The sequence below is a fragment of the Myripristis murdjan genome, chromosome 15 (assembly GCF_902150065.1).
Source record: "Myripristis murdjan chromosome 15, fMyrMur1.1, whole genome shotgun sequence".
NCBI lineage: Eukaryota > Metazoa > Chordata > Actinopteri > Holocentriformes > Holocentridae > Myripristis > Myripristis murdjan.
In genome coordinates, this window is record NC_043994.1 from 25,354,545 (window position 1) to 25,380,136 (window position 25,592).

A 25,592-nucleotide genomic window follows, 5' to 3' on the forward strand; every position below is an offset into this window, starting at 1 on the left:
TTTAGACTCTCTGTTTTACCATGGACAGACACCTGGAATGATTTAACCTGATCATTTAACCTTAAATCAGACATGACAGACAATCAGACAGTTCCGATGAGAAAAGTCTGCATCTCAGCTTAAACGAGTCACACTCACATCAAGTTGGAAAATGTAGTCAGCTGTGCAACACAACGTGGACAGATACTGTAGACAAGATATTCCCCGCATGTTAGGCACCAAATGGAAAAAATGACCCTATATTCATTATTAATCTCAAATACCGAAGCCTCCCTTTTCATCCTGTGACAATTTTATTACAGGAAGCTCACATCTGACAAAATCCTGCAGGTATGATAAATAGGCTGGCCTGATGTTTCATTCCTCCAAAACAAACAATCTGTCACAATTCACATTCAATAGGCGAGTTCTGTTGCAGAAAAATGGGGAAGAGCAGAACAATGCATGAGTAATGGGCAGTGCTTAGCTCCTCAGCAACGGAGAGATAGTGCATCTCTCAAACCGCGATGCAAATGGGCCGGCTCAGCTCCATTGATTTGACTGGAAAACCACATAAGCCATACATTTCGTTGGACAGCGCTGTCAAATATGGTGTGATAATGTGTTAATGAGCCCCATAGTTTGGATTTTCAGTCACATCTATGGGATTTAGAGCTTGATTAATCAAACAAGCTAAATTCTTTATAACTGTCTCAATTGCAGAAAGTGCTTTGGCAAATTAGCTGGGGGCATCACATTAATAATGCATGCGGACAGGCATCGATACACTATAGGTCAAGGTAGCTGGATCTCCGCTTCCTATTCAGCCTTTTTGACAGCATGCCCTGAAACTGAGACAACGTCAGATAGCAGTAGCTCGTCCAGTTCTGTGTGAATGAAATCCCATCTAGGTGCCCTTGAGCAACGTGCCTAATCCCCAGTGGAGGTGCTTAGTGCTTAGTACAAGACATTGGTTATACTGAGACGTACATGTATTGAATGTGTGTAACTGTATGAGAGGAAGACACTGAGAGGAGGACAGTATAATTACTGGCCTACATAGCACTTACAGGGTAAGTCCAACAGTACCACATATTTCAAAAAGGGTGAACTATCCCTTTAACATTCTCCAATACAGTTGTCCCTCGCTATAACGCAGTTCACCTTTCGCGGCCTCACAGTTTCGCGGATTTTTTTGTGTGCAATTTTGCATGCTTTTTTTTTTTTTTTTTTTTTTTTTTTTTTCAACAGCGCATTGTGTTCTACGTCCTGATTGGCTAAGGGAGAACCCGCACATTGTGTTCTGCGTCCTGATTGGCTAAGGGACTGTAGACCATTGTCAATCAATCTCCTCTGTGCCGTGTCTCCTGTACAGTACAGAATGCGTTCACTCTATAATACTGGACTTATTTTTCTACGAAGGTTTGGACTTTGAGAGTTTAAACAAGAGAGAAAAGTGAGAAAATGTTAATGCCTGTCTGAGAAAAGTGTATAAAGTGTGTAGTGAGGGGTTTTACAGCCTTAAAACATCTATAATAATTGTAAAACATAAAGCTGACTACTTCGCGGATTTCGCCTATTGCGGGTTATTTTTAGAACGTAACTCCCGCGATAAACAAGGGACCACTGTACACTATTCCAAAGTGAAGAGTATTAGGTGATGCTTACGTGGGCTTCTCATTGGTGATCAGCACTTTGACCTTGTTGAGGGCCTTCTTGGCACCAGTGGGCGCCGGGGCAGCAGCGGGGGCAGGCTTTGTGTGGGCGGGGCTTGCATGAGGACTGGCAATGTAGACCTTTTTACCGGCGCTGCCTGGTGGCTTGGAGTGCGAGAAGTCTGTGATGAAGACGATCCCTTCACTGGTAAGCACTGTCGCGGGGGAAGGGGAGAGTGGGTGTGAAACACTGTGTATCCAGGTGCTGTCGCAATGAACACGAAAACAGTACCAAAACAGTACAAGGGATGTCATTTGAAATGTCAACAAAAACTGCAGATGCTTGTCAGCGGGAAACACTGTCCGTGTATTTTTTCCAACTAGTAAGCTGCCACTTGTTAGAATAATGTGTTTTTCCATTCCACAAGCCTTTTACAAAAAAAAAGCCAAAACACGGAAAATTAGATTTTACCGATTCGCCGGTTAGCATAATAGTATGACACACGTCTCAGTGGAGGCAACACAGTGTATCTGAAATGTGTTAACAAATAAAGAGGCGCAGTATTGATTTTCATTGTGTGCTGAGTCTGGTGAGCTGCAAAGGAAGGACATCTGTTCACAATGAAGATGAAAACGTGTGTCAGGAGAAAGAAAATGTGCGACAACGAATACTCAAAGACAACACCAAACTGTTGACCTACATGCCATGTTGGAGGGATCGAAGGGGTCAAAGGAGAAGGAGAGGATGTTTTCAGCGTAGCTCTTTTTCCACAGCTTGGTGCCCGTGTCTCCGTTCCACAGCACAATGTAGTTGGGAGGGTGGACAGCTAACAGAAGATCGCGAGATGCATCTTGATTCCACAACCACTCCAAGTCTGAAAGACACAGCGAGAGGCGAATGAGTGAATTTAAACAAAAACAAATAGTGAACAATATCTGTAGTCTGCGTTGCACTGCTCGGCGCTGCTTCTTGACAGGGTTTCCAGGCTAATGCCCTCTCCCTGTAGTGAGCTGATGGACAAACATTAAATCCGAGCAAGTCGGGGTGGGGTAGTGAGGGTGAGCTTACCCTGGATGGGTTTGGAGTGCTCCTGGATCTCACAGTGGGCAGTGCCGCTGACCACATCCCAAACTATGATCTTCCCCGAGGCATCTCCTGATGCCAGGCGCAGAGAGTAAGGTGAGCTCAGGCTGTGGTGGTAGTTTTCTCTGGACCATTTCACCTAGCAGCACAAAAGACATGAGTGTCTGGCAGATGCTGTGCAGCCACTGCATTTCTCTACAAAAGGGAAACTGATGGCAACAAAATCTTTCTACCTACCGACTCCTCAGATAATGAGATTTGAATTGACAGAAGCCAACATCTCAGGATTTCTCTCTATCCAAAGACACCAAAATCAGTCCTGTTTTTCTATCAATCACTCCAGAGAGTGATAATATTCAACATATTAGTCACATAAAAAGGTAATAAAAACCTAGAAAAAGTAAGATACACAGAAGGCCTCGGTAATGTAGAGATATCGTTATATAAGACTAGATATATTCTGGATTTTTGGATATCGTAATATCATGATATGACACTGTATCCTGATTTTAAGGCTGATGTAATTTTCTAAACTTAGACTATTCTAGCTGTTTTATTATACGCCTCTGACTGCTTGGTCATCATATTCACATTAGTAATGACTGTTAATGAAAAAATCTCCTGGATGTAAATATGTTATAAAATCAACAATCATTCCTTTAGTATCACTACCATATCAATATTGAGATATTCAGTGAGAGATACTGTGATATTTGATTTTGTCCACATTGCGCAGCCCTAATACAGATGCTGCGAAAACCATACAGGAGCAGAAATGCAGCCAACGCAAGTTTACTGATTGGAAAAAATGAATGTCTCCACAGCTGAGTTTGTGTTTAAATAATTGATTATGTCTACATATTTGTTCCTGGATAGGCAGGCTCTTTCCTGTGGCTATTCCTTTATCCACCAAGCTTTATTGTGTCAGACTGGGTGGTGAGGAATGGCCTGGTGCTGTGGCTGCGGTGCTTTACAAGATTAAAGTGTGCTTTGGAGTGAGGAATGAGAGTCGAAGATAGAGCCCTGGAACTGATAATCACTGCAGAGTTTACCGGCTATTATTCACCCTGCTACAAAACACACAAACATACAAACACACAAATAAGCACACGCATGTGTAACAGGGGTGTCCATCAAAGAGGAGGCAGTCTTTATCGATGTTTTTGTTTGGCTTACACAGTGGAGCTGAATCTATCTGCCACAGAGAGGGAGGGCAACTTAGCTCAAGGTCATGCAATGCTAGCACTAGGACTAGGTGATAACATATTACTCCACCAGCAGGCGTGTGCTTGTATTTCACTTTCAAAGCACATTAACAATCAACAACAGGCTGCCATTTATGTCAAGGACGTGTGCAAACGCGTGCGCCAGGATAGCATTTCAAATTGGAACGCTCGTTATTAAAGCTTACAAATCAGGCTTCTCTTACCGACCTAAAATGGATCAAGTAAGATTCATTTTTTGTGCTCCAGGACCATGTAGTCTCTGAATTATTAAACTTTTCTGCAATAATTTATTTAAAAAGAAACGGAAAAAGCCTGAAGTGGTAAAACACACTCCGGTAGGTAAGTTAACTGAAGTTGGCTGCTCAGACAGGGGGAAATAAAATCAAAAGGTAAGTTAAAATGTCTCTTTAACCAGCTTATGTGTATCATATTAATGTGACTAAACTGTCTATAAGCCTAAACTTAAAAATTCTAAATTAAACCTAATCTTAATTACCTTTATCATCGTCATTGCTGCAGAAATTTAATCAGCAGTTCTATACTACCCAGCACAGCTATATTGGCACAATGTTATTGTTTTCTCCTGTGGTCTGTGGTATGTTTATTCTTTGTCAAAGCAAATGTTAACATTTTAATTATTAAACAGATGTAAATTTCTGATCTCATTCAATCTCCTGTGGGCAATACTGTTATAAAGATTAAAAAAAAAAAAAAAAAAAGGCAGTAATTCACCTTGACAACATTGGCTTTGTGCCTCTCCAGCACCTGGATAGTCTGGGCCGTCTTTGGATCGATGATGAGGATGCTGGAGTGACATCCCTGAGCAATCAGGCCCTGCCAACCCCTTGAGGTTAGACAGACAGAGGGGAGAGAGGGGACGGAGTCAGAGATAAAAAGGACAACTGAATGATGAGGCGAGTGTGAGGGAAGTCAAAGTCCCTTGAAAGTTAAAGTAAAGGCTGCGGTGCATAACACATAGTGATGTAATGCAATTTCCAATACATGATTCTAACCTTTTGACCCCTCACCCACTTTTTTTCTTTATGGTATGTCTCCTCTTTAGAGTGAATTTCTTTAAATCTGTTACATTTTCCTGCTCTCCTCTCTATTTTACACAGCTTGCGTGCACACTGTGGCTCAGCTGCATCCGGAGTACACAGATTTCCAATCACAACGCAAGACCAGCCACTTTCACTATCTGGTTTTGCATCCAGACTTAGTTTCACTTAGTCAGTCCTGGTGTAACAGGATGGTACAAGTCACAAGGTACCAATTTTCGACACCGGTGTCAATACTTTGACTTCGATATATGTTTCTGGACGACACTTTTTCAACACTAAGTCTAGTTATAAAATCAATTTTATAAGGTCTGTGGGTGTGACACAGTGTTTCTACAAGGTATAACATTAAACAGCCAATCACCAGCATTATTACATCTTAGTACAAACATGCTGGGTGCTTATTGGCTCACTGACGCTGATGATATTTACTCCTTGGGTCATTCAGTACCAAATACAGGAACCACAGCATTTTGGGTATTTTTTGAAATTTATGGAAGCAATTTATTTGGTGCCATATAAGCATCTCAGTTCAGTCCCCAGCCCTAGACAAGTGTGACCATACGCTGCCATGAAGGAGCGAAAACACGGGGGGGAATGATGAGGTTATTATTGCACTAATTATGGAGGAGTGATGCTCATTAACAATCTCATTAAGATGCAGCGTTCACCAATGTGATGCATGAGAAAGTGTGCACCAAAAGCGATCAACAAAGACAGACACGCACACACACACATTACACACCTCAACCGTGAACGACCCAGGATTTAAATTATACTGCTAAACATGGATTGAATGGGATCTAATGGCTACAGCTGCAATTCTACTTATAATACTGACGCAAATGATTCAAATGGTAAAGTTTGTCATTCCTGTGAGCGGAACAGACTTAATGAACAAGCTCAAGTGGATTTCCACAACATGACAAGGGTGTGTTAGTGTGGAGAAATTCATCAGGCCCAGTAGGAAGGATGGCATAACATTATCACATGACACGAGATGCTCTAATGTCACCGATGTGATGAATGGGAAACTTTAATCTGTTTTTATTAAAGCCACTCGTTTCCTACTCAATAATCATCAAAAGTCAGTGCGCTGTGGTGTGATTCCTTGCAGCCGTGAAGGGAAACAGAAAACAGCCGCCTCATCTGTCAGCTGAGCATCCCGACCAGGCGGCTAGCTAGCGATGCTAACGCGGACGGCTGCGGTACTCACCAATCTACAGCGGTTTTGTTCTGCAAATTGAGGGTGCCAGTCAAAGTCCGAGCCGCGAGTTTGATGTTGACAGTGTAAGGAATCATGGTTGTGATCGGGTAAGTCTGCTACATAAATATTTATTGGCCAAAATTCTGCACAAAACACGTAGCCGCGGCGGTTCGGCTCTGTTGTGAATAATAAACAGGAAGTGTCTCTGTGTTTCAAGCGAGAATTCCGTGTGGGAAACAACCGCGGGCTCCAACACAGTTCCACAGATGGCACGTCGGATTCCTCAGTAAAAACAAACAAACAAACAAACAAACAAAAAAGTAAAAAATTGTCGAAACCAATACTTGTTCGTTAAATGATAATGAGCCACTGACATGATTTGATTAATGATTTCTAACACAATCAACATCACTTTTTCAGTCTCTAATGTCTACATGCTGCAAGGCATGTAGTGAGTCCAACCCTTGCTGACTGAGATTGAGCCAGTCACTGCAGACAAAATATTTCTGTCATTTGGGAATAAATATCCAGCAGCAATCAGATTTTGGCTAGACTGGCAAATGGGCTGGCTATTGTCTGTCCCCTCATTAATTTTGGTGCACCTCATTAATTATGCATACTGCTGATGATTAAGAATATTCATTAAAATCTGATTGTGCTTGTGATATTGTTACACCAAGAAGTTTTATTATTGTTTTATTCTTCTGCTAACAAGGAGAAGGAGAGTTTTTCATAGCATGAGACGAATTTCCATAATGCTGTCGAGCACAATAATTTGCATGAGCTCATGTCTTTTCTTAAATAATGCCATGAAATTGTGAAATGCCGTTCTCATTGCCTGGACTTTTTTCTTGCCAAAAAAGTTTGCTACTACATTGTCATTTAACAGCAGCCAGGCTTATCAGCGCTTCTGAAACTAAAAGGAGATTTTTCAGTGCAGTGAGTGGGAATTTAAACCAGTTATTTCTGAGTATCACATTTCCATCAATTAGATCAGCTGTTCCTGAGGACATTTATGCCTGTAAAATCTTTTCCATTTTCATTTTCTTTCCTGAATGTGTAGCCTCAGTCTTGTAGAGCTGACACAATTCCTAACGTACAATGCCGACCTTCAACCAATGGATTTGTGCATACAGTATGTTGTCCTTGTATAATATCACTCAGGTTATTCACTCATTTAATATCACCAAGGTTATTCAATAAGTGACAGTAATGTGTTTCTTCAAGTACATACGTGATGTGAGTTATTCTTAGTTCTGGAACAGGAGGAGTAACTTAGAAAGGGATTATGCCCAAATACAATAATATACAGGATACTCTTAAAAAACAAAAAGAACTTTTCTTCTATGTCCTGTCTAAAGATACTGACAGACTCTGATGTAGCTTCAGTATAGTCACAATAAAAACATACAGAAACAAAACAACAACAAAAAAAAGACACATTAAATGAAAAATGCATGGTCTGTACAGTTTATCTGTTACAGTCTAGTGACCTTAAGAGAGGAAGATAATATCATTTGATTAATTCCCATGAAACCCAGGGCTACCCTATATACACTGACTCATATATTGGAAATGACAAATTTATCAAGACCTGAAGTATTTCACAGCAACCTCATTGTAAAAGTGCAGCCCATTTCTTTTCCTTCGTGAGTTTCTAGAGGCATTGACATGTTGGATGTGCACAATATTACAGTACATGTTCCTAACATTCTTTGCATTTGCAAAAGGTTCAGGTTGATGTAACTTCTTCATTCTCAGATGATCTGCTGACCCTGATGTTTCTGACAATACTCACAGATCAAAATTGTATTTGGAAGATATTATAAAAATTCCCCATTATGTATACAAACTCAGCCTTGAGCTCCACTGTTGATTCTGACACGTTGAGCTGTTTTTAATTGAATCTTGTTCTCAAGATTTATTATATGGTGAGTCCAATATGTCATGCCAGGTTGGAAAAACATGATGTATATAAGCACAACCAGTCATCTTACATTTCCAGTGGAGCAGGTTGACAAAAGGAATCTGTTTCACGTTTCTCACACGTCACATCATTATTGGATTTTGTTGACAAATTTCCTGGAACGTCCCCTCTTATTTGCATGTTAATGGTCAATGGATGGACTCAAGAGTGCATCATAATTTATCTTTGCACATCATAAATATGTCTTTGTGTCTGTCAAGTCATCCTGTGGGTTTCCGCACATTGAATTTACATGTGAAAGTCTGCCACATTCATCTTAATTATTGCAGACCTGCTGTCTTCAGGATCACCAATGAGCTGATATAAAAGCAGGGACACTATTTGTTTGTCTTCCCGTGACGCACGCATATCTAAATTTCAGTGAGAGGTACAAGATTGTCATATCTGTGAATACATTACTGACAGGTTACAGAAAAATAATGTGGGACACCGTGATATGTGCTTGGCAAACATATTTGTTTCCACTATCATCTGCAGGCTGCCCACTAGGGATGGGTGTTATTTGACAGCGCAGAAAACAGTGCAAAAATAAATCAGTCTTATATTTCTCTTGCTTGTTTTCTTCTTACCGTCTTAAAGATGTAATGACTGTATTGGCCTAGAGACCCTGGGCGGTGATGTGTAATGAAGGTGCTGTAATGAAAATGGAAAGCGTGGATAATCACACTTTGGGTCACGTAAAAACCCAATTAGAGCCACAGTGCTCTGAGTCCGCCTGAGTGCGGGTTGCTGGCTCACAGCTGTGTGAAATATCCCCATTATTTCTGCTACCCATCTGTACACCCACCCTCAACACTCCATCTTTCAAACAGCCCTCACTTCTTTGAGATGTGTTTATCGGCCGGCTGAAATCTCTGATCAGCGCCACAATGCGACTTCCACATTTTTGACTCGTGCTCACGCCGACTTTGTACACTTTTGCCTCCTTTGCCTTATCGTATGTCTCGTGTGATTACTGTGAACAGCATGCTCATGTCAAGAGTCTGATGTCAGAGACCATTTTGCTGCAGCTGCCATGTGAAAACTATTTTGAAGGATTCCTGTGTGTACTGGAAAAATGTGTACCATCCTTGGTCGTATATGAAGCCCTTTCAAAACCCACTGGATAAACACAAAAATGCAAGGCAACCCAGCTGAACACCAAAGCCATGTTTTTTTTTTGTTTTTGTTTTTTTTTTAAATTTCCAGCGACAATTTTATTTGCACGGTGTCTCCAAAATGTAGCTACTGTATACTTTAAAATATACAGCCTATTATCCTACATGATTGTAGAGCATCATTCTCAGTGCTGGTGCATCTGTCCTAAAAACTCTTAACTGACTCGCAACAGAATCCATCCTCCTCATGTGTGTTTTGATGTTTCTCAGAAAACAGAGAGTTAATGACAAGCTCCAGCTTCGCCCCCAGAGTATCTGTGCTCTCATTTCTGCCATCCTGTCTGCCATCCTCTTGATCTTCACATCAGCAGAAATCCCTCTGTGCACATAGTGGGCATAACGAAAGAGCGAGATGAAACAGAGGCAACAAAGCCATAAAATTCTCACTGATTTGACTAAAACAACAACGGCTCATATGAGATACTCATGCTAATGTTTTACTATACCGCTGTGGTCCAGCGTTCATTTAACAAAGTTTGAGCTGGTAGGAAAAGAAGCAATTTTTTTTTTCCTGTTTAAGCTCTAATCATCAGATAAATTGGCGAGTTCTCTTCAAACTTGTCAGATTCACATGAATGGGCCGGCCGCTTAAATCCTGGCATGCCCACAGAAAGCGCTAAAGCACTCTTCCATACTTCAAGCAGTCTTGCATGATAGTTACACTACTGGAAGCCAGATTGAGCTACAATGTCATACTCTCATGCAAGAGATTCCTACCAGATAGCCCTGATTTATTCTTATCACCGAGCCGTTCGAACATCTGCAGTATGAATATTAATGAGACCATGAATGAGTCATATAATAAAGGCATTGTCATCTGTTTAATTGGCCACACTCTTCCAATTACTTCTCCTGGTATGAAATAGAGTCTAAATTGCTTGCTTGTAGCAGGGAAATGATCCATCAGTTCACACTCGGGCTATGTATTCCCTTCAATTCGGGAACAATGATACATTATTTGTTCTTGTTATTTTTAACAAGAGAGAATGAATTCGGAAACAACCGGGATGTCACTATTAGGACATGATACATTTTGAGACTAAAACAATCCTACATAGCGCCTATTGTGACTTCTAGAAGGGAGATGGCTGATGGCCTCAAGGAATTGCCATATGATTGTAGCCCGGCAATCTTTTCAATCTCTCTCTGAGCAGAAACAAGCTGACAGCAGAGTACGAATAATATCACAAAAATCATCGTAGATAATCTCATGAATGCATAAACAGAAAGTGCTCCCCCACGTTATTGTCCATTTGTTATTCACACACAGACGTTTTGAATTCCAGGATTATTCAAAATGCATATATTTTTCTTTTCTTAAATTTTGCTTTCTGAGAGCAATTGAAGGCCGTTTCTCTTCCATATCAACAATATCTGTACAGAGCAATAAAAATGCCTGGGCCACGGCTGACTGCAGAGTGATAGCTTTGGATTGTAGGGGTGTACAATCAGACAAATATTGTATTTCACTACATCGCTCTAGGAAATAAATAAATAAAAAATAAAAAACTTACATAACAGCAGTAGCCTATTGTCACACAAACTTTAGAATAAAACTTATGATACCACAATGATATCATCTATCCAGTTTAGGTGTTTGTGTGTGTTTTGTGTGTGTGTGTCTGTGTCTGTGTGTGTGTGCAGGTATACACGTGTGTTTGTGAGTGAGTACTTGAGTAGTCAAGGATAATTGTTATTATAAATTAGTGAAGAAGCCTGAAGGTTTTCCTGTTTATGTGCAGCCATTTCCTCTCCTAATACATGATGATATGAACGGGCGTAAACGTAGCTCAACTGTAATACTACTCATTAAGCTTTTCCTAAGCCATTATCTGCATTCTCAAAGCTTTTAAACATTAGGGGAAATGAGTCAATAAAACTCTCGGGCAGCTACGACAGCACAGAGAAACTGAAGGATTGAAAATGGTGGAGCTTTAAGTGGATGGGGTGTTGTCTTGTTAAAGAGAAAAAAAGACACAAGAAAAATGGTCATGCATTACATTTGTTGCCTTAACGGCTATTTGTTGGATTTTTTTTTTCTCTTTTTTGCTCTTTGAGTGGCTGTATAAGAAAATTGAATCCTCCAGTGTTAAGCACTAATATGCTGAGTGCATCCCATGATCACTTAAACCCAACCCTGAGAGTTGTGTTATCTGTCCCCTGGTGACACTCGTCCTTGATTTCTCATCAACACAAACTACATATGCTGATGTGACTGTCAGCGTGACTTATAACCATTCTAGCTATGGCCTCCCGCTTGATGTTTTATTAATGTCTAATAAATGACAAGGTGACAGATGGCTACACATGAAATGCCGTTAAAGAAAACGAGCCTCTCCCAAGAGCCGTATAAACAACAAATGAATTAAACCTTGGATGTGTGATGTTTCAATAAAAAAGGTGAGACTATTCAACACTTCAGGCTGGCTAGCCTTCACAGCCTATTAGCTACACCAAGGGAGGGTGAAGGGCCGTGAGTCTCCGAATGAAAAGTACATTTGAAAGCAGTTTTTGCCAAGCAGTTTTACATAATGTGATGATGAAGCATATAAATCTTAGACATGATGAGGCTTAAATGTACAGTTAAATGTAATTTGTTTAGGCTAAATATATTACGGTCATGCAAACCATCTTTTTGCAGTCAGCGGCTCATTTTTCTTGATCATTGTTTGTGTAACCGTAGTTGATTCCCTAAGGCAGGGAATACAGCTGTGCTACATTCACTTAAAGCTTTCAGCACAGACACACACACACCCACACTCTACTAATTCACTCACACTAATTTTATTTATCCATCCTGCCTCCAGTACTTGGCTCAGTAGCCCCTGCATGGTGGCTCTGTTACTGGGACCCTCATTAGATAGGGAAATGCAGCGCTGCTGGTTTGCCCAATATGCCTTGTTGAAAGGTCCAGATTTTGGAAATTAATGAATTTATCTGAAGCCAACTATAGTTGGTAACGGAAACTACAGAGAAGCTGTTGCCAGGGCTACACTTATATCAGTATCTTGTAGATGGAGAGAGAGAGAGAGAGAGAGAGAGAGAGAGAGAGAGAGAGAGAGAGAGAGGGAATGTTTTTATCTTTGTTTACCTTGATGAAATCTCATTGCATTTTGATGCTTTTGCAATATTGATCATGTTGGCTTTATGCCAATGAAGAATATTGATTGGAAATGAAATTGAACTGAGAGAGTGAATTTAATAGAAGGAGAAAGAGTGAGATGGAGAGGGGAGGGCTTGAGAAAGAGGCACACTGTAGGAAACTCTCAGTTCAAGGTGCCAAGGGAGACGAAAGAACAGCAAAGCACAGCGAGCTCAGACCCTCATTATCACAGCTCACCTCCGCTGCAAGAGGCTGCACTCCGTAAACTCCACTAACTTTCTCTGCTCTTCACAATGATTTTTTAGCCATCTTATAGACCATGAGGAATTACAACTGAACTCACCTGTGCATCTCTCACTGTAATGATGTGTGCGTGTGTGTGCGTGTGTGCGCGCGTGTGTGTGTACACATGTGCATCATGTTCACTGGTGCATGAACAGGGTTGAAGCACTCCATCTTAGCCCAGGGACGAGTCATGTGCTAATTACCACAGTCTCAATTAAAGCAGATTACTTTCCAGATGCAAGGATGCATGGCGGTTCAATATTCATTGACTAGTACCTGTGTGAGTGTGTGCATGTATGAGCGTGTGTGTGTGCGTGTGTGTGTGTGTGTGTGTGTGTGTGTGTGTGTGTGTGTGTGCGCGTGTGTCTGTGTGTGTGTCTGTCTGTGTGTGTGTGTGTGTGTTTGTGTACACTGCAAAACATCACCATTTCATTTAGTCTCATAATGAGTTTTAAAATCTTGCTTTTCTAAAGCAAGTGAAAGAAATCTGCCAGTGGGATGACATAATCCCACTTGTTTTCAGTGCTAATCAGTTTGTTTCCAGGATTTTTCTTGAATCACATTTTCTTGATACTAATGGGCTGATTTGCCTTATTCTGCCTTGTTTCAACATATTTATTATTGTTCCCAGCAAAAAATCTTGAAACAAGTGAAACTGCACTGGAAACAAGAGGGATTATTTCATCCTGCTGGCAGATTTTTTCACTTGTTTTGGGAAAAAACAAGATTTTAACATTGAATATGAAACTAAATGGCTTCAGATGGATGGAAACCAGCTGAAGGTTTCGTGAGTGTGGGACAGAGGCTGCCATAGGGACAGAAAGATAAATGGAGGTTAATGAGAAGAAAGGCTGGGCAGCGGTCTTATTCTTACAGTAGTGTCTTAATAGTGGTTTATCTGATGCCACTGGGTGTTTATGTAGCTCCTCTGTCCTGGATGATCCATTATCAGAGCTGCAGGTTAAACCCAGACAATGAGTGTTGGAGGGCTAATTGACTGCATCACTGTATGGGAGGCGAGAGGCTGTGGGTTGGCACCTGGCCGGACTGAGTTTGCTGTCAGCAAGCAGGACCTCCAGCCAAATCAATCTGTCAATACCATAGCAAATACTATAACTAATCCAAAGTACTGGTTTTAACTCAAGGCTAAAAGGGCATAAAAATTGACAGCTGTATAGTAATGTCCTGAGGAAATGGGGTGCCAGTTTTTGGACACTTCTGTTAGCAGAGGAGCAACGCTGCTTTATGTAAAGCAGATCAGGATGTGAGGTACTGTGAGCTGACATGGACATTTCAGACAGCCACACAATGAAGCTACAAGAAGAAGACGAATGTTTGTGAGTAGATCCTCCTCGGACTGACTATTTTTCAGAAAAAAAAAAAAGAAAACAACAACAACTGCAGAATAAACGGGAGATTCCCTTGAAGGAAAGAAAATCCCCTCATCACTTTAACTGCGTCTTCACCTTTTCATGAATTTGTTGTAGATGTTATAAAAAAAAATGGGACAAGGTTAAAAATATGATTAGGAGGGATTTCAGGGGTTGGTAGATGTGTAAACTTGTTGAAATATTTTATTCTGAACTGAAATGGAGTTCAGGGCAGCAGTCCAATACCAATTTTTTGCAGCAAAAAAGATATTGTTATTGGAGTCCTGTCCTGAACTCTATTTCGGTTTCATGTTTCGAGGGTTCGGCACCCAATGCTCAGGATGTTCAAGTGTGGGTCGAGTATGTTTTTGAATATTAAATTTTCATTTTCAACCATTTAGGTTTCACAGGGATCCATTTCCAACACAAGCCATGCCCACACTAAGATGGATGAATCTGAAAATGCATCTTTTTTTTTCCTCCTCCTCCACACTAAATTGACATTTTCCACCTGTGAAAACAGGGCTTTTGAAAACACTCACCTAATTGTTTAAATTTGAAAAAGCCACCTTGAGATTGTTAAGGGAAATGTAGCTTTTTGAAATCACTTCAGCAGGACTGTCATGTCATGGCTGTAGTCAAGTTGAAGAGGATTCAAGGAGACGGAAGACGTGTAACTCAGGTCAAAATGAATGAGAGGCAATCTGTTCTCAAAACAAATAAGCTGCTGCCCGTAGTGGGCCTCATGCACAAAGCTAATGCTATGTATTCATATTGTGCACATAATTGTGTTACTTCATATAACTTCAACTTTTTAAATCAACAGAAGTACAGTCTGAGTCAAACACACCACAATGTTACTGATATCAGACAAATTTCAAATATGTTGCTGAAACAAATAAGTGGTATGTGCATTTATGTGTAAAAGAAGAGGGAAAAAAAAAAAAAAAACATATTCCCAGCCCAATTCTGTTTTGGCGCCCAGATTCTGCTTTTTTTTTTTTTTTTTTTTCCAGATATGATGACAGGATTAGCCAAAGAGTGAACTGTCTTGGCTCCAGGTCTAGCATCAGGCATCCGCAGGACCTGTGTGTCACAGGGCAGAAGTGTGGGTTTTATGTTTTATTGTGTAGTGCTTTTTATATGCTTGGTGTTTATTATTTATGCATGGTTTTATTTGAATTTGTGTTTTATCCTTAATTTTATTTGCATGTGCATGATTTTAGACACACTTCTGGCCTTGATTGGCGCCTTAATTGTAAGCACCTGCGCTTGTAAGCTTTTGAGTGACAATTTCCTTCAGCCACTGGGGAAGGAGGACGAGACTCCCGCGGCCAATCAGGGCCGTGGAGGTGGGCCTCAACTGAAGGGCTGCAGGGAGTAAAGGCCCGGCAGGAAAGGTGAGGAGAGACGGCAGTCGGAGATCGGAAATGGTCGGAGCGGCAAGGCGGCCAAGCGGCCAAGCGGCCGGCCAGGCGGTCAGGCGGTCCGGAGGCCGGCGCCGAGGAAAATGCCGAGGGAGGCCAGAGAGACGGCAGGACAGGTGTCCTGACAAATAGAGCTACCTCTCAGAATGACCTACCAACACGATGTGCGCATGTGCAGAGCGAAAAAAATGTAAAAAAAAATTTTTCAGAGGACACGCCCATAATTTTGAGCTACCCGGCGTGATCTTCATCTATGGTGACGGTTGGAAGTGCGGTCTTTGACAGGTAAACGAAATTTAAAAGTGTAGATTATAATCTTATCTCTAAAATTAGCAAGATAAAAAATCGAAAATGTCTTATTTTTCAGGTGTATCAAATAGTTTATGACAAGTAAACTAACTGTTTGGGTGCATTGAAATAACGTATTATAAGCATGTTTTAGCTGCTGCAGATGGAGCTAACGTTAATTAGAAATACTTTATATGCAGTTAACTATTTTATTTTATTATTATTATTATTATTTTGCTAGCTTTCTTACCGAGTTTTGCTAGTATCTTGCACTCTTTGATACTACATTTATAGAGGTAGTAGGTCATTCTGATGGATATTTGCTACCTGACAGAATGTGCTACTCTGCTTATAACCACATTTATAGAGGTAGTAGGTCATTCTGATGGATATTTGCTACCTGACAGAATGTGCTACTCTACTTATAACTACATTTGTGGAGGTAGTAGGTCATTCTGATAGATATTTGCTACTTGACAGAATGTGCTACTCTACTTATAACTACATTTGTGGAGGTAGTAGGTCATTCTGATAGATATTTGCTACCTGACAGAATGTGCTACTCTACTTATAACTACATTTATGGAGGGTCATTCTGATAGATATTTGCTACCTGACAGAATGTGCTACTCTACTTATAACTACATTTGTGGAGGTAGTAGGTCATTCTGATAGATATTTGCTACCTGACAGAATGTGCTACTCTACTTATAACTACATTTATGGAGGTAGTAGGTCATTCTGATGGATATTTGCTACTTGACAGAATGTGCTACTCTACTTATAACTACATTTGTGGAGGTAGTAGGTCATTCTGATAGATATTTGCTACTTGACAGAATGTGCTACTCCACTCATAGCCACATTTATAGAGGCTGTATGTCTGCTTCTCACACATATCTGACCTGAATCCTTACTAAACAGTGTTTTTTTGCTAGGGTAGGTCATTTCCAGTGAGAAGCTTAGTTAATCAGACTAGTCTGATAGGATGAGCTACTGGTAGCTCATCCTGAGAGGGTAGCGCAACTTTTCAGAACACCGGCCAGAAGGGAGACGGGAGCGCACAGGTGGGAGGAAGGAGTTGGCGCGTGACACCCTCGCAATGGAGAGGCGGACGGCACCGTGGGTCGGCTGGAGCGGCTATAGTTGATAGCAGCGGCCGGGACGGACAAGGGGTTTCCCCGGAGGACGCCAGCGAGTCGTCACGTTGTCGCCAACGCGAAAGTACTCCGGCCTGGGTCGTCAGCTCTGCTGCGACCCAGGAACTGTGTGAGTATCCCTCCCGATGCACTGGCGGCACGCATTACTCCCGAGACTAACAGTGACTCTCCTGTATAGCTGCAACCGAATAGGCTACTCGCCCGAGTGTTTCTTGTTTCCGCAGGTTGTTACAACGCGGTGATCCGGTGGCAGAAGCATGGCGCCAGGACCCACGAACGGGACTAGGGTCGGCCAAGGATTACACGGCAGCTACCGAGGAACCTTATGGACTTGTTGAGACTGTGGGTTGGGGAACAACCATTGTAAATAAATTCCCTTTTTATGGTAGCTATTTTATCTGTCTGGTCATTTTAATTCTCTGCTCATCCTGATTTTAAAAGAACCTGTTTTTAGAGTCCTAGGCTCTTTCTCCTAGGTGGCGTTGTCCGGTTTTTAGGTTTTATCGTTTTTTAGGTTATTTATAGCGTTGTTTTTAGGCCTTAGACGGCCACCCGGGTGTGACATGTGCATACAGAGAAGTCATATGAGTGATCATTTTGGCTTATTGGTTAGGGTTTGGGTTACATTAATGTTAGGGTTAGGCATTAACACACCAGTGTATTGCAGTATGGACTAAACATCAAAACGGTGTCTTCAAATTTACCCAGCATCATGTAAACATGGCCTTAGGGACTTAGCCCTTATTCTCATCCACAGAAATCACAGCAAAATTAAAGTAAGCTTCCAAGATCCAAGATCAAGCCACAATGACGCGCGCAGAGGTCACAGCCTTAGAGTCCTTGCAAATAATCCTGCGTTGACATAACAATCATGTAAGCGTAAGCACTATTGCAAGAAAAAGCATAAGAGCTGAATAGAAATAGGGGGAATCTTCTGAGGAAAGTAATTAAGGTGAATAGATGGGTGATATTTCAGTGGTATAAGGTGACCTGAGGCACTCATTACTAAAAGATGAGTTTTCATCCTGTGATGGAAGATTAGGAGTGACTTTGCTGCTCTAACTGGAGTGTGAAGGTCATTTAACTTTTAAAGCTGAAGCCAAGAGTTGTAACCGTCAGGAGCGGTTGGAGCATGGTCGGCTCCAACGCCCCTGTTTTTTTGGCACCGGTGACCTGCTCTGACCAACAGCAGACCTGAAAAAAATATCGGACAAAGCGCAGCAGCGATGATGAGAGTAGATGTGGCTGAATGCTGATGGGTAATCAATCACCTTCACCGCCGAGATGAGAGCAGGTTCCACTGCAGTGATCCTGAGACGGACGAAGACGGCGAGAGAGAAGAGGGGAAGAGACACTGGGGTGGCTGCAGAGAATAAGAAGAAAGGAAGGCTAGTGAGACCAGGTGCAGCAGAGCGGAAAGACAAAGTCAAAGCTTGGTCACGTCTTCCTCAGGCACAGGATCCAGCCCATAACCACACAGCCAGACAGCATACTTACCAGGATGACTAATGGCGGCAACCCTCGTTTTAAAGCTAAACCTCACCTTCAAGTCGTCTCACATGTCAGTATCAATTAGTAGCACACAGTTTGTGGTTTATCTGTGTGGGTGAGTTGGGATAAGCAGTGAAGTGTGGAGGATGGGGAAAGAGCACTTTAACTGCCACTTGGATATACAAAAAGGGTTGCGAGCATTGGGGCTGAACAATATGCAACCAAAATCGGTACTGAGATTATTTTCAGTGGGAATGATCATTTTCACAACATAATTTTCAATATTCATTGAAAAACGTTGATGATTGCTGAGATCTGCTCTTCACAATCATGTTTTCTTACATCTTGAGTATATTATTTGTATGCCAGGGCATCTCTGCAGTTCCGCAATGCTTCATTTATAATGAAATATTGTTGCACATTTTACCTTAATTAAAAAAAAAAAAAAAAAAAAACTTGCGGCTCCCGCGTTTTGGATATTGCAGTTGGCCATGTTCCAATCTTGATAATTTTTCGATTAATTGCTCAGCCCCAGCGAGCATCAACTGCACAACCTATTTAAGCGCAATCAGATCATGCAAAGCACAATATCCCCCCTTTGCTGCTTAACAAAGCTGGATTTTCATCAGTATTGGAAGTGATGGACGCAGAGCCGTGTGCCATTACCTGAGCAGGTGACAGATTTATTTTGTTTTGCTGACAGCTTGATTACAAATTCCGTCGGCGAGACGCATACAGGAAGAGATTCCCGCGCTGTTGCTATTCATCACCTGTCAGATTTTAAGAGCCTGGTGATTTCTCCATCAAAAAAGAACAAATTAAAATTGTAAATCTGTGGTTTTTCAAACAACAATTTATGGGTAACTGTAGAGCAGATGGAGAGTGGTTATTGACATTGCACAAACACACTAAATTTCTCTGTGATTGTGATTTATGATGAGAAACCTGCATATGGTTCACATATATGTTGTTTTAAAAATCTGGGTGCACCTCTGTAATTTCGAATTTAAACAACATTATACGAATCTGGGCTCAGAGTGGAGTGGCAGTAATATACAGTATTTAAAACTGAAAATAGAAACTGGAAATGGAAGCAATTTTTGAGAAACCGAAGGCAGCCAACAACAATAATAATAATAATAATGATGATGATGATGATGATGATAAATAATAATATGTGAACTTGAACATTGGTCAAAGCAAAATGTTCTCAGCTAAGAGCGATGCTATTGTGGAAATTGAAGGGAATGCCAATTTAACCCATGTTTTTGAGCCCAAAGGAGCATATTGGACTGCAAATGAGGTGCAGTTTTTTCAGCTTGAAACGGATGCTGTCAAACACAGGCAAATTTCTGCTGATGCCTCCTCCTCCCTCTTTCTCTCTCTTTCTCTCTACCCGCCAAAAATGTTTTTTTTTTTCTTTTTTTTTTCTTTATTTCTTCCAGGTCTTTCGTCTCTGAGGGGTCCTGAATAAAACATAGCACTCAACTCAGCTGTGTTGCTGCTGATGCAGCTCCGCCACAGTTTGGGTGGTGAAGTTCACTGAAACATCGCCTCATGACCTCGTGAGCACGGCCATAAGGGAGAAAACACCACTGAAGTAAACGATAAGCCATAAAAGAAAAACATTTGGACCGTATAGGCTTGCAACAAATATGAACACATCAAGAACAGTTAGTCGGGATTTTTCTGTCCCTCATGATGAATTCGCCAGTGTGTTGTGTGTGTGTGTGTGTGTGAGTGTGTGTTTGTGAGAGAGAGAGATAACGTGTGAGTGGTGATGGAGAGTCAGTTCCATACGAGTGGATTCTTCACCTCTGACAAGCTGCAGAGTCGGAGTCGACTCTAATGCAATCACTCCGAGAATCGAGATTACATTAGAATCGACTCTTTCTATTTGTTAATTCCATCATTTCGGCTACTCTGATTGACCAAATGGCATTAAGACGCAGGAGAACAGTGCCTCGATTTGTCTGTCTTTGTGTGCTGTGCTGACTGCAACTGCGACTTGCGTTTTAGCAGAGAAAAAGTGCGTCCTGTCTGATCGCAGGCTTCCTACATGACTTTGTTTATGGAGTTGAAGAGTCGATTCCATTGATTCCAGGCTTTAAGCTGGAGTCTGAGTTGATTCCAAAAATATGCATCTGCAGGTTAGGGGGCCTGTGTCTGTCTGTCTGTCTGTCTGTCAAACATGATAACCCACCTTATATGTCATTGATATTTTTAGGGAACATGAGAGGTGAAGCTTCTTTGCACTGTTATAGCATTTAAAATACCTGATGGAGGTGTCAAAAAAAAAAAAAAAAAGAGTCAATTTCTGACTTTAAAAGGACCAACTCCAGACGTGAAACTTAAAGCTCCGTTAAGCAATGTTGCATGCCCTCCACTTCACCCCGTCTTAGCCATCAACAAGTTCAGCTTCTCTGAAATCGCACATTCTGCCCATAAGCATGTCCAAATTTCAGATTAATCCTGCAAGTGCCTTATAAATCAGCCATGCAGTCACAGAGAAAAGTTCATTCAAAGCTTACCTTGTCTGCAGTTAAACTGTAGGTCAGAGGGAAAATAATCCAAGCAATCCAGCAGACGTCTTGATAGAGAAAAATGTGTCCCTCATTCCCATCAATAAAACCTATTTCACTTTACTTTTGCTCTCGACACCCTCTAGTGGTCAGAAATTCACTTAGTGTAGCTTTAAAATGGAAATCCAGTTATCCTTACAATTTACACTGGAGTAGGGGGCGCTATAATTAATGTTCAAATTTTCTGAGAAATGTTGGTTAGATCCTGGAGAATGGGGTAGCTTTACATCTCACCCTCACCTTTCAAGGGACAATCACACTAGTGCAAAAGAAATATTTACGTCCAATTCACATTGTAAGGTGAGCTGAGTGCTGGCAAAACAGCCAATACTACTGGCTTAAGTGCGACTAGCAAAAATACTAACCCCTATTTGGTTCTTGCCTCTTCCAAACAAAAATCCTGTCAGCATGCAAGTAAATTTGACCCTGTAAAATATAGTGCAAATCTCAGGTGGGTCATTTGTATGACTTGAAAACATCATACAAACGGTTATATAAGAACACAGAGAGCTTGAGTTTAGACACTGGACAGGTAGGAGCACAAATACAAGCATGCTTGCTTTTTCACTACACACTGTGTTGCTGTTTCAGTACCTTTTTGTGCTAAAATATGGCAAAATGACATTTTTGCATGAATAATTTATTGCATATCAACCATTACTTAAGAAAGCTTGAAATTTTAATAGTTATTCTGTTGGAAAAAAGCAAACCAACTGAGAATTGTGAAGCACAAGCCACAATTTGAAGCAATATTTAAATGTACTTCACCGGGACTGATGACAACCTTTTTGGCCGAAGAAAAGCAAACATTTTTACAAATGCATCTCCTGCACATCAGCATGTGTTTATTTTCCATCTCAGCAGTGTGCTCATTAAAGTGAACTTGGGAGCCTAACCTAAGAATCAAGTTGCAGCATAAAAACATTTTCTATTTACAACAGCATGAATCCATACTGACCTCACTATTTGTCAGATGTTTAACTGGGGTAAATGGTGGAAGCAGCGCTGATCTCTTAGTCATTCAGTGGGTGGGAATGCATGTGGAGTTAAAACACGGATTTCCCCACAACTGCAGCTGGTAAAACAGAGGATTCCTCTTTTCTAACTGATTCTAGCTGTACTGTAAGACCTTGACAGAAAAATAAAACAAACATTTTATGGTAAATAGCTAGAGCAACGTGCAGACCTTCAGATGTTCAGCTGGCATCCTTGAATTGCATTGCCATCCTAGTAAATGCATGGCCTTTTACCCTTATATACATAATATTATAGTCTAATGTGCCCGTGTCATTTGAACAGCTGACATCTTTCTGAATAATCCATTCACCCTATGAAATCCCACCAAATGCAGAATGAAAAAAACATGCCAAATCAAAAAGCAGTGGGAAATGTACTTCAAAATTAAAGACATATCTTCACTCTAATTGGCATTTTGAAAACAAAGTTCATATTTTTATGTATCATCATTTATGCATATGCTGCAGTCCTCGTTTCTTGGTCGCAATGCCAAGACTTGCTGTTTGTGATACAACTGGCTTTCCTCAGTGGAAAACCAAGTGCCATTATCAGGGTCCAAGAGATAGTAATTTAGTAACCTCTGTGTTTGTGTCAGAATGTGTGGCGGAGATTTGTTTTTATGAGTCTCCACTGTATGCTCACTAATGGCCGCTGCTAATGCTTTTTTCTCTTAATAGCAGGGCCAGTTTCCCATACACAAGGAGTTGGACCTGTGCCACTGTGTTGGCCAAATCCCTGATAATGCAGTTGTGCTCCAATTTTAAAATTGCATCTGCCAGAGCAGACCAGGGAAAATTAACAAAACTCTTCTCATTTGGTTTTGCAGTTGCTGGGTTAAATGAAAAAATTCCTTGGTTTTGAAGGCTGGGATGAAGCTGAAGGAGATGAGCCAGCTGTGTGTGTGTGTGTGTGTGTGAAAGAGAGAGAGAGAGAGAGAGAGAGAGAGAGAGAGAGAGAGAGAGAGAGAGAGAGAGAGGGAAGACAAGAGAAGGGCAAGGAGAAACACTGCCCAGGGCAATTGAAAGAAGTGAGGAAGGGCTAAATTTGCCCTTGTCTGGATGTCACAACGCATAACTCCCTCTCTCTCTCTCTCTTGCTTTCTCTCTCCATCTCTCTTGCTGTCTCTCTCCCTCTCTCTTGCTCTCTGTCTCTCTCGGTCTCTTTCTCTCTTTCTCTTGCAAATCCCCGGCCACTGCAGCATTTAGCTTTTAGAAAAGAGAGCTGGGAACAGAATAGCACAGTCAATGAGTGATTGTAGCTCAAACCAGGTGCCTGCCTTTCAGCCACTGGCAACAGTTGCTCATCAGCCAGACAAAACAGACAGAGAAAGGATTTGCAAGGGACCTGAAGAGGCCCATTTGTATGGCACATTAGAAGGTTTTCGGATAATTAACACTACAAGGTTGAAATCACTTGAAACACCCTATTCACGTCAAAACAAAATTATGCACACATTCTTAATTTAAAAAAAACAAACAAACAAACAGTTCTGTCTGATTTAGGAGATTATCCAACCGTGATTAATGTGCATAATGCTCTGGCATTATCAGTTTTTGCAGGAAGGTTTCACTCAATAGTTAAGCAAACAAAGCTCTCTTGCAGACAAGAGAAAGAGCGGCACATGTCTGAGAAAGTGTTCAGATAATATTCATGTCGGATATAAGATGGAATCCCTGGATGCAGTGCAATTTCGCTGTGCTTCCAGCTGCAACTAAATGATTACTAGCTGCATCTTCTGCCTGGACACACTCACAAGACTGGAGAGCTCTAAGGAAGGAGGAGAGGGAAAACACATGGAGATTTATTCAACATATCAGCAGTCAGGTAATCCGATTGGCAGTGGAATAAGAAGATTAGCATTACACACTAATGGGTGTGAACACAAGTATTACTGCTGGGGACTCTGCGCTAGGTTTAACTGTGTACCTGGACAGGTTATTTCACTGGGCATCAACATTTGGGATTGGGACTTAAAACCGCAGGTTGGAAAGGTGGCAGGGAGATTAAACGGGACAGTGAAGTGGTTTTATGACCAGTGAAGTCATAGTTGGAAATCCCATTTGTCTCTATTGACCTTGACAAGTTTTGCTCCCATTTATGTGGACAGGAAGTGCTACAGTATTTAGGCCTGGGTGATATGAACAGAATCAAATATCATGACATCTACCGCAATATCGAAATTGCAGGTGTGACTACTGGTGCTTTAATAGGATATTTACACACAGTAATTTTTGATAAACAATCATTAGTAATATGGATATGATGAGCAAACAGGACAGGAAGAAGCATACAATAGAACAGCTAGAACAGTATAATGAATGCAGAAAATTGGATCCATTTACTGTGATGCAGCCTTTAAAACCAGGCAAGACAACACTTATGTGATATATTACAATGTCCAAAATCACAAAAGATACGGTATCTAGCCTCATATCACATTATCAACATTATATCAAGTATCACCTAGCTCTAAAAATTTAAAGAGACTGTTGTTTCTCTTTCATCAAAAAGGTTTTATTCAACAGTATTGATCTCATGTGTCCCAGGTACACACTCACTAAGTTCCCAGTGGTGTACTGTACCGTATTATAAGTGTTTGCCGTGGACCACCCTGTTTCCTGAGGCTTGCATGCTTCAGAGCTGTTTTTGCATTAATGCAGCCGTACAGCCTGGAATGTAATTGTCTTCAATTAGTGATAATGAAACTGGGGAATGGGAGTCCCTTCAGTGGATATTTTGATTCATAAATAAATGCAGATGTAATATCCATACATCACTTCAAAGCAAGAGCGCTGACTGCTTTGGACAAGAGAAGGCAAGCTTGAATTTGAGATCTGAGCTTGTAAAAACATCTGGTACACGCTTACACATGTAGCTATAAGAATGATGCATTTATGTGATATTTTCCGTGGAGGACACTGCAGCTATGGGGGGGGGGGGGCTGAGCGAAGTAATATATTTTTTCATACTGATTAGCTGAGGAGGTGTATCAGTTGCCAGACGGCATGGTGAGACGTATTAAAGATTCATAGACGGAAAACCATCTGTAAATCACTGTTATGATTCATGCATATTTAACAAGGCTTCATAAGCAGTAAAAACCTTAGCCTGAGTCCAGAGCCAAGACTTCCTCTGCTTTATATGACAAGGAACATACTGTAGGTGCTCTAACCAGCCTGCCACCCAATCAACAAGCTCAGAGGCATCATCCTTCACTCATCCGCGAGATGAGTTCCAAATCGAGTTAAGATGCATAAGAGGCATGCAGGCCTGAATGGGTATGATTGGATAAACAAACATATGTGTCTTCCATCCTTGGTTTGATTTTGCCAGGCAAACAGTCGGCTGTTGTGGCTTAATGTGGCTAACAAAAACGTCCCCATCAGGAAATGGACCGAGGCAAGCAAATTAAGAGAATCTCATTTAGCCATGCAGTGCAGGTTTAGCGTCTTATATTTTTCTGCAGTAACCCTGACAAAGGTTAAACACAAAGGAAACAGTTTCCTCACTGCACAA

At 41.2% G+C, this 25,592-nt stretch overlaps 1 protein-coding gene and 1 long non-coding RNA gene across 2 annotated transcripts in view; one reads left to right on the plus strand and one right to left on the minus strand.

Moving 5' to 3' along the window:
* wdr11 (WD repeat domain 11) overlaps positions 1-6,413 on the minus strand; it is a 64,305-nt gene extending 57,892 nt beyond the window's left edge. The window contains exons 1-5 of the mRNA XM_030070415.1: positions 6,219-6,413; positions 4,677-4,788; positions 2,704-2,857; positions 2,336-2,509; positions 1,648-1,849 (exon numbers count right to left, since the gene is read on the minus strand). Of these exons, the coding sequence (XP_029926275.1) occupies positions 1,648-1,849; positions 2,336-2,509; positions 2,704-2,857; positions 4,677-4,788; positions 6,219-6,304 (728 nt within the window). The 5' untranslated portion in view covers positions 6,305-6,413. The remainder of the gene's footprint in view (positions 1-1,647; positions 1,850-2,335; positions 2,510-2,703; positions 2,858-4,676; positions 4,789-6,218) is intronic.
* Positions 6,414-15,527: 9,114 nt separating this feature from the next.
* On the plus strand, positions 15,528-17,374 carry LOC115372748 (uncharacterized). The gene is made up of 2 exons (XR_003929472.1): positions 15,528-17,095; positions 17,211-17,374. It is a non-coding gene; the product is annotated as an uncharacterized LOC115372748 (long non-coding RNA).
* Positions 17,375-25,592: the final 8,218 nt, after the last annotated feature.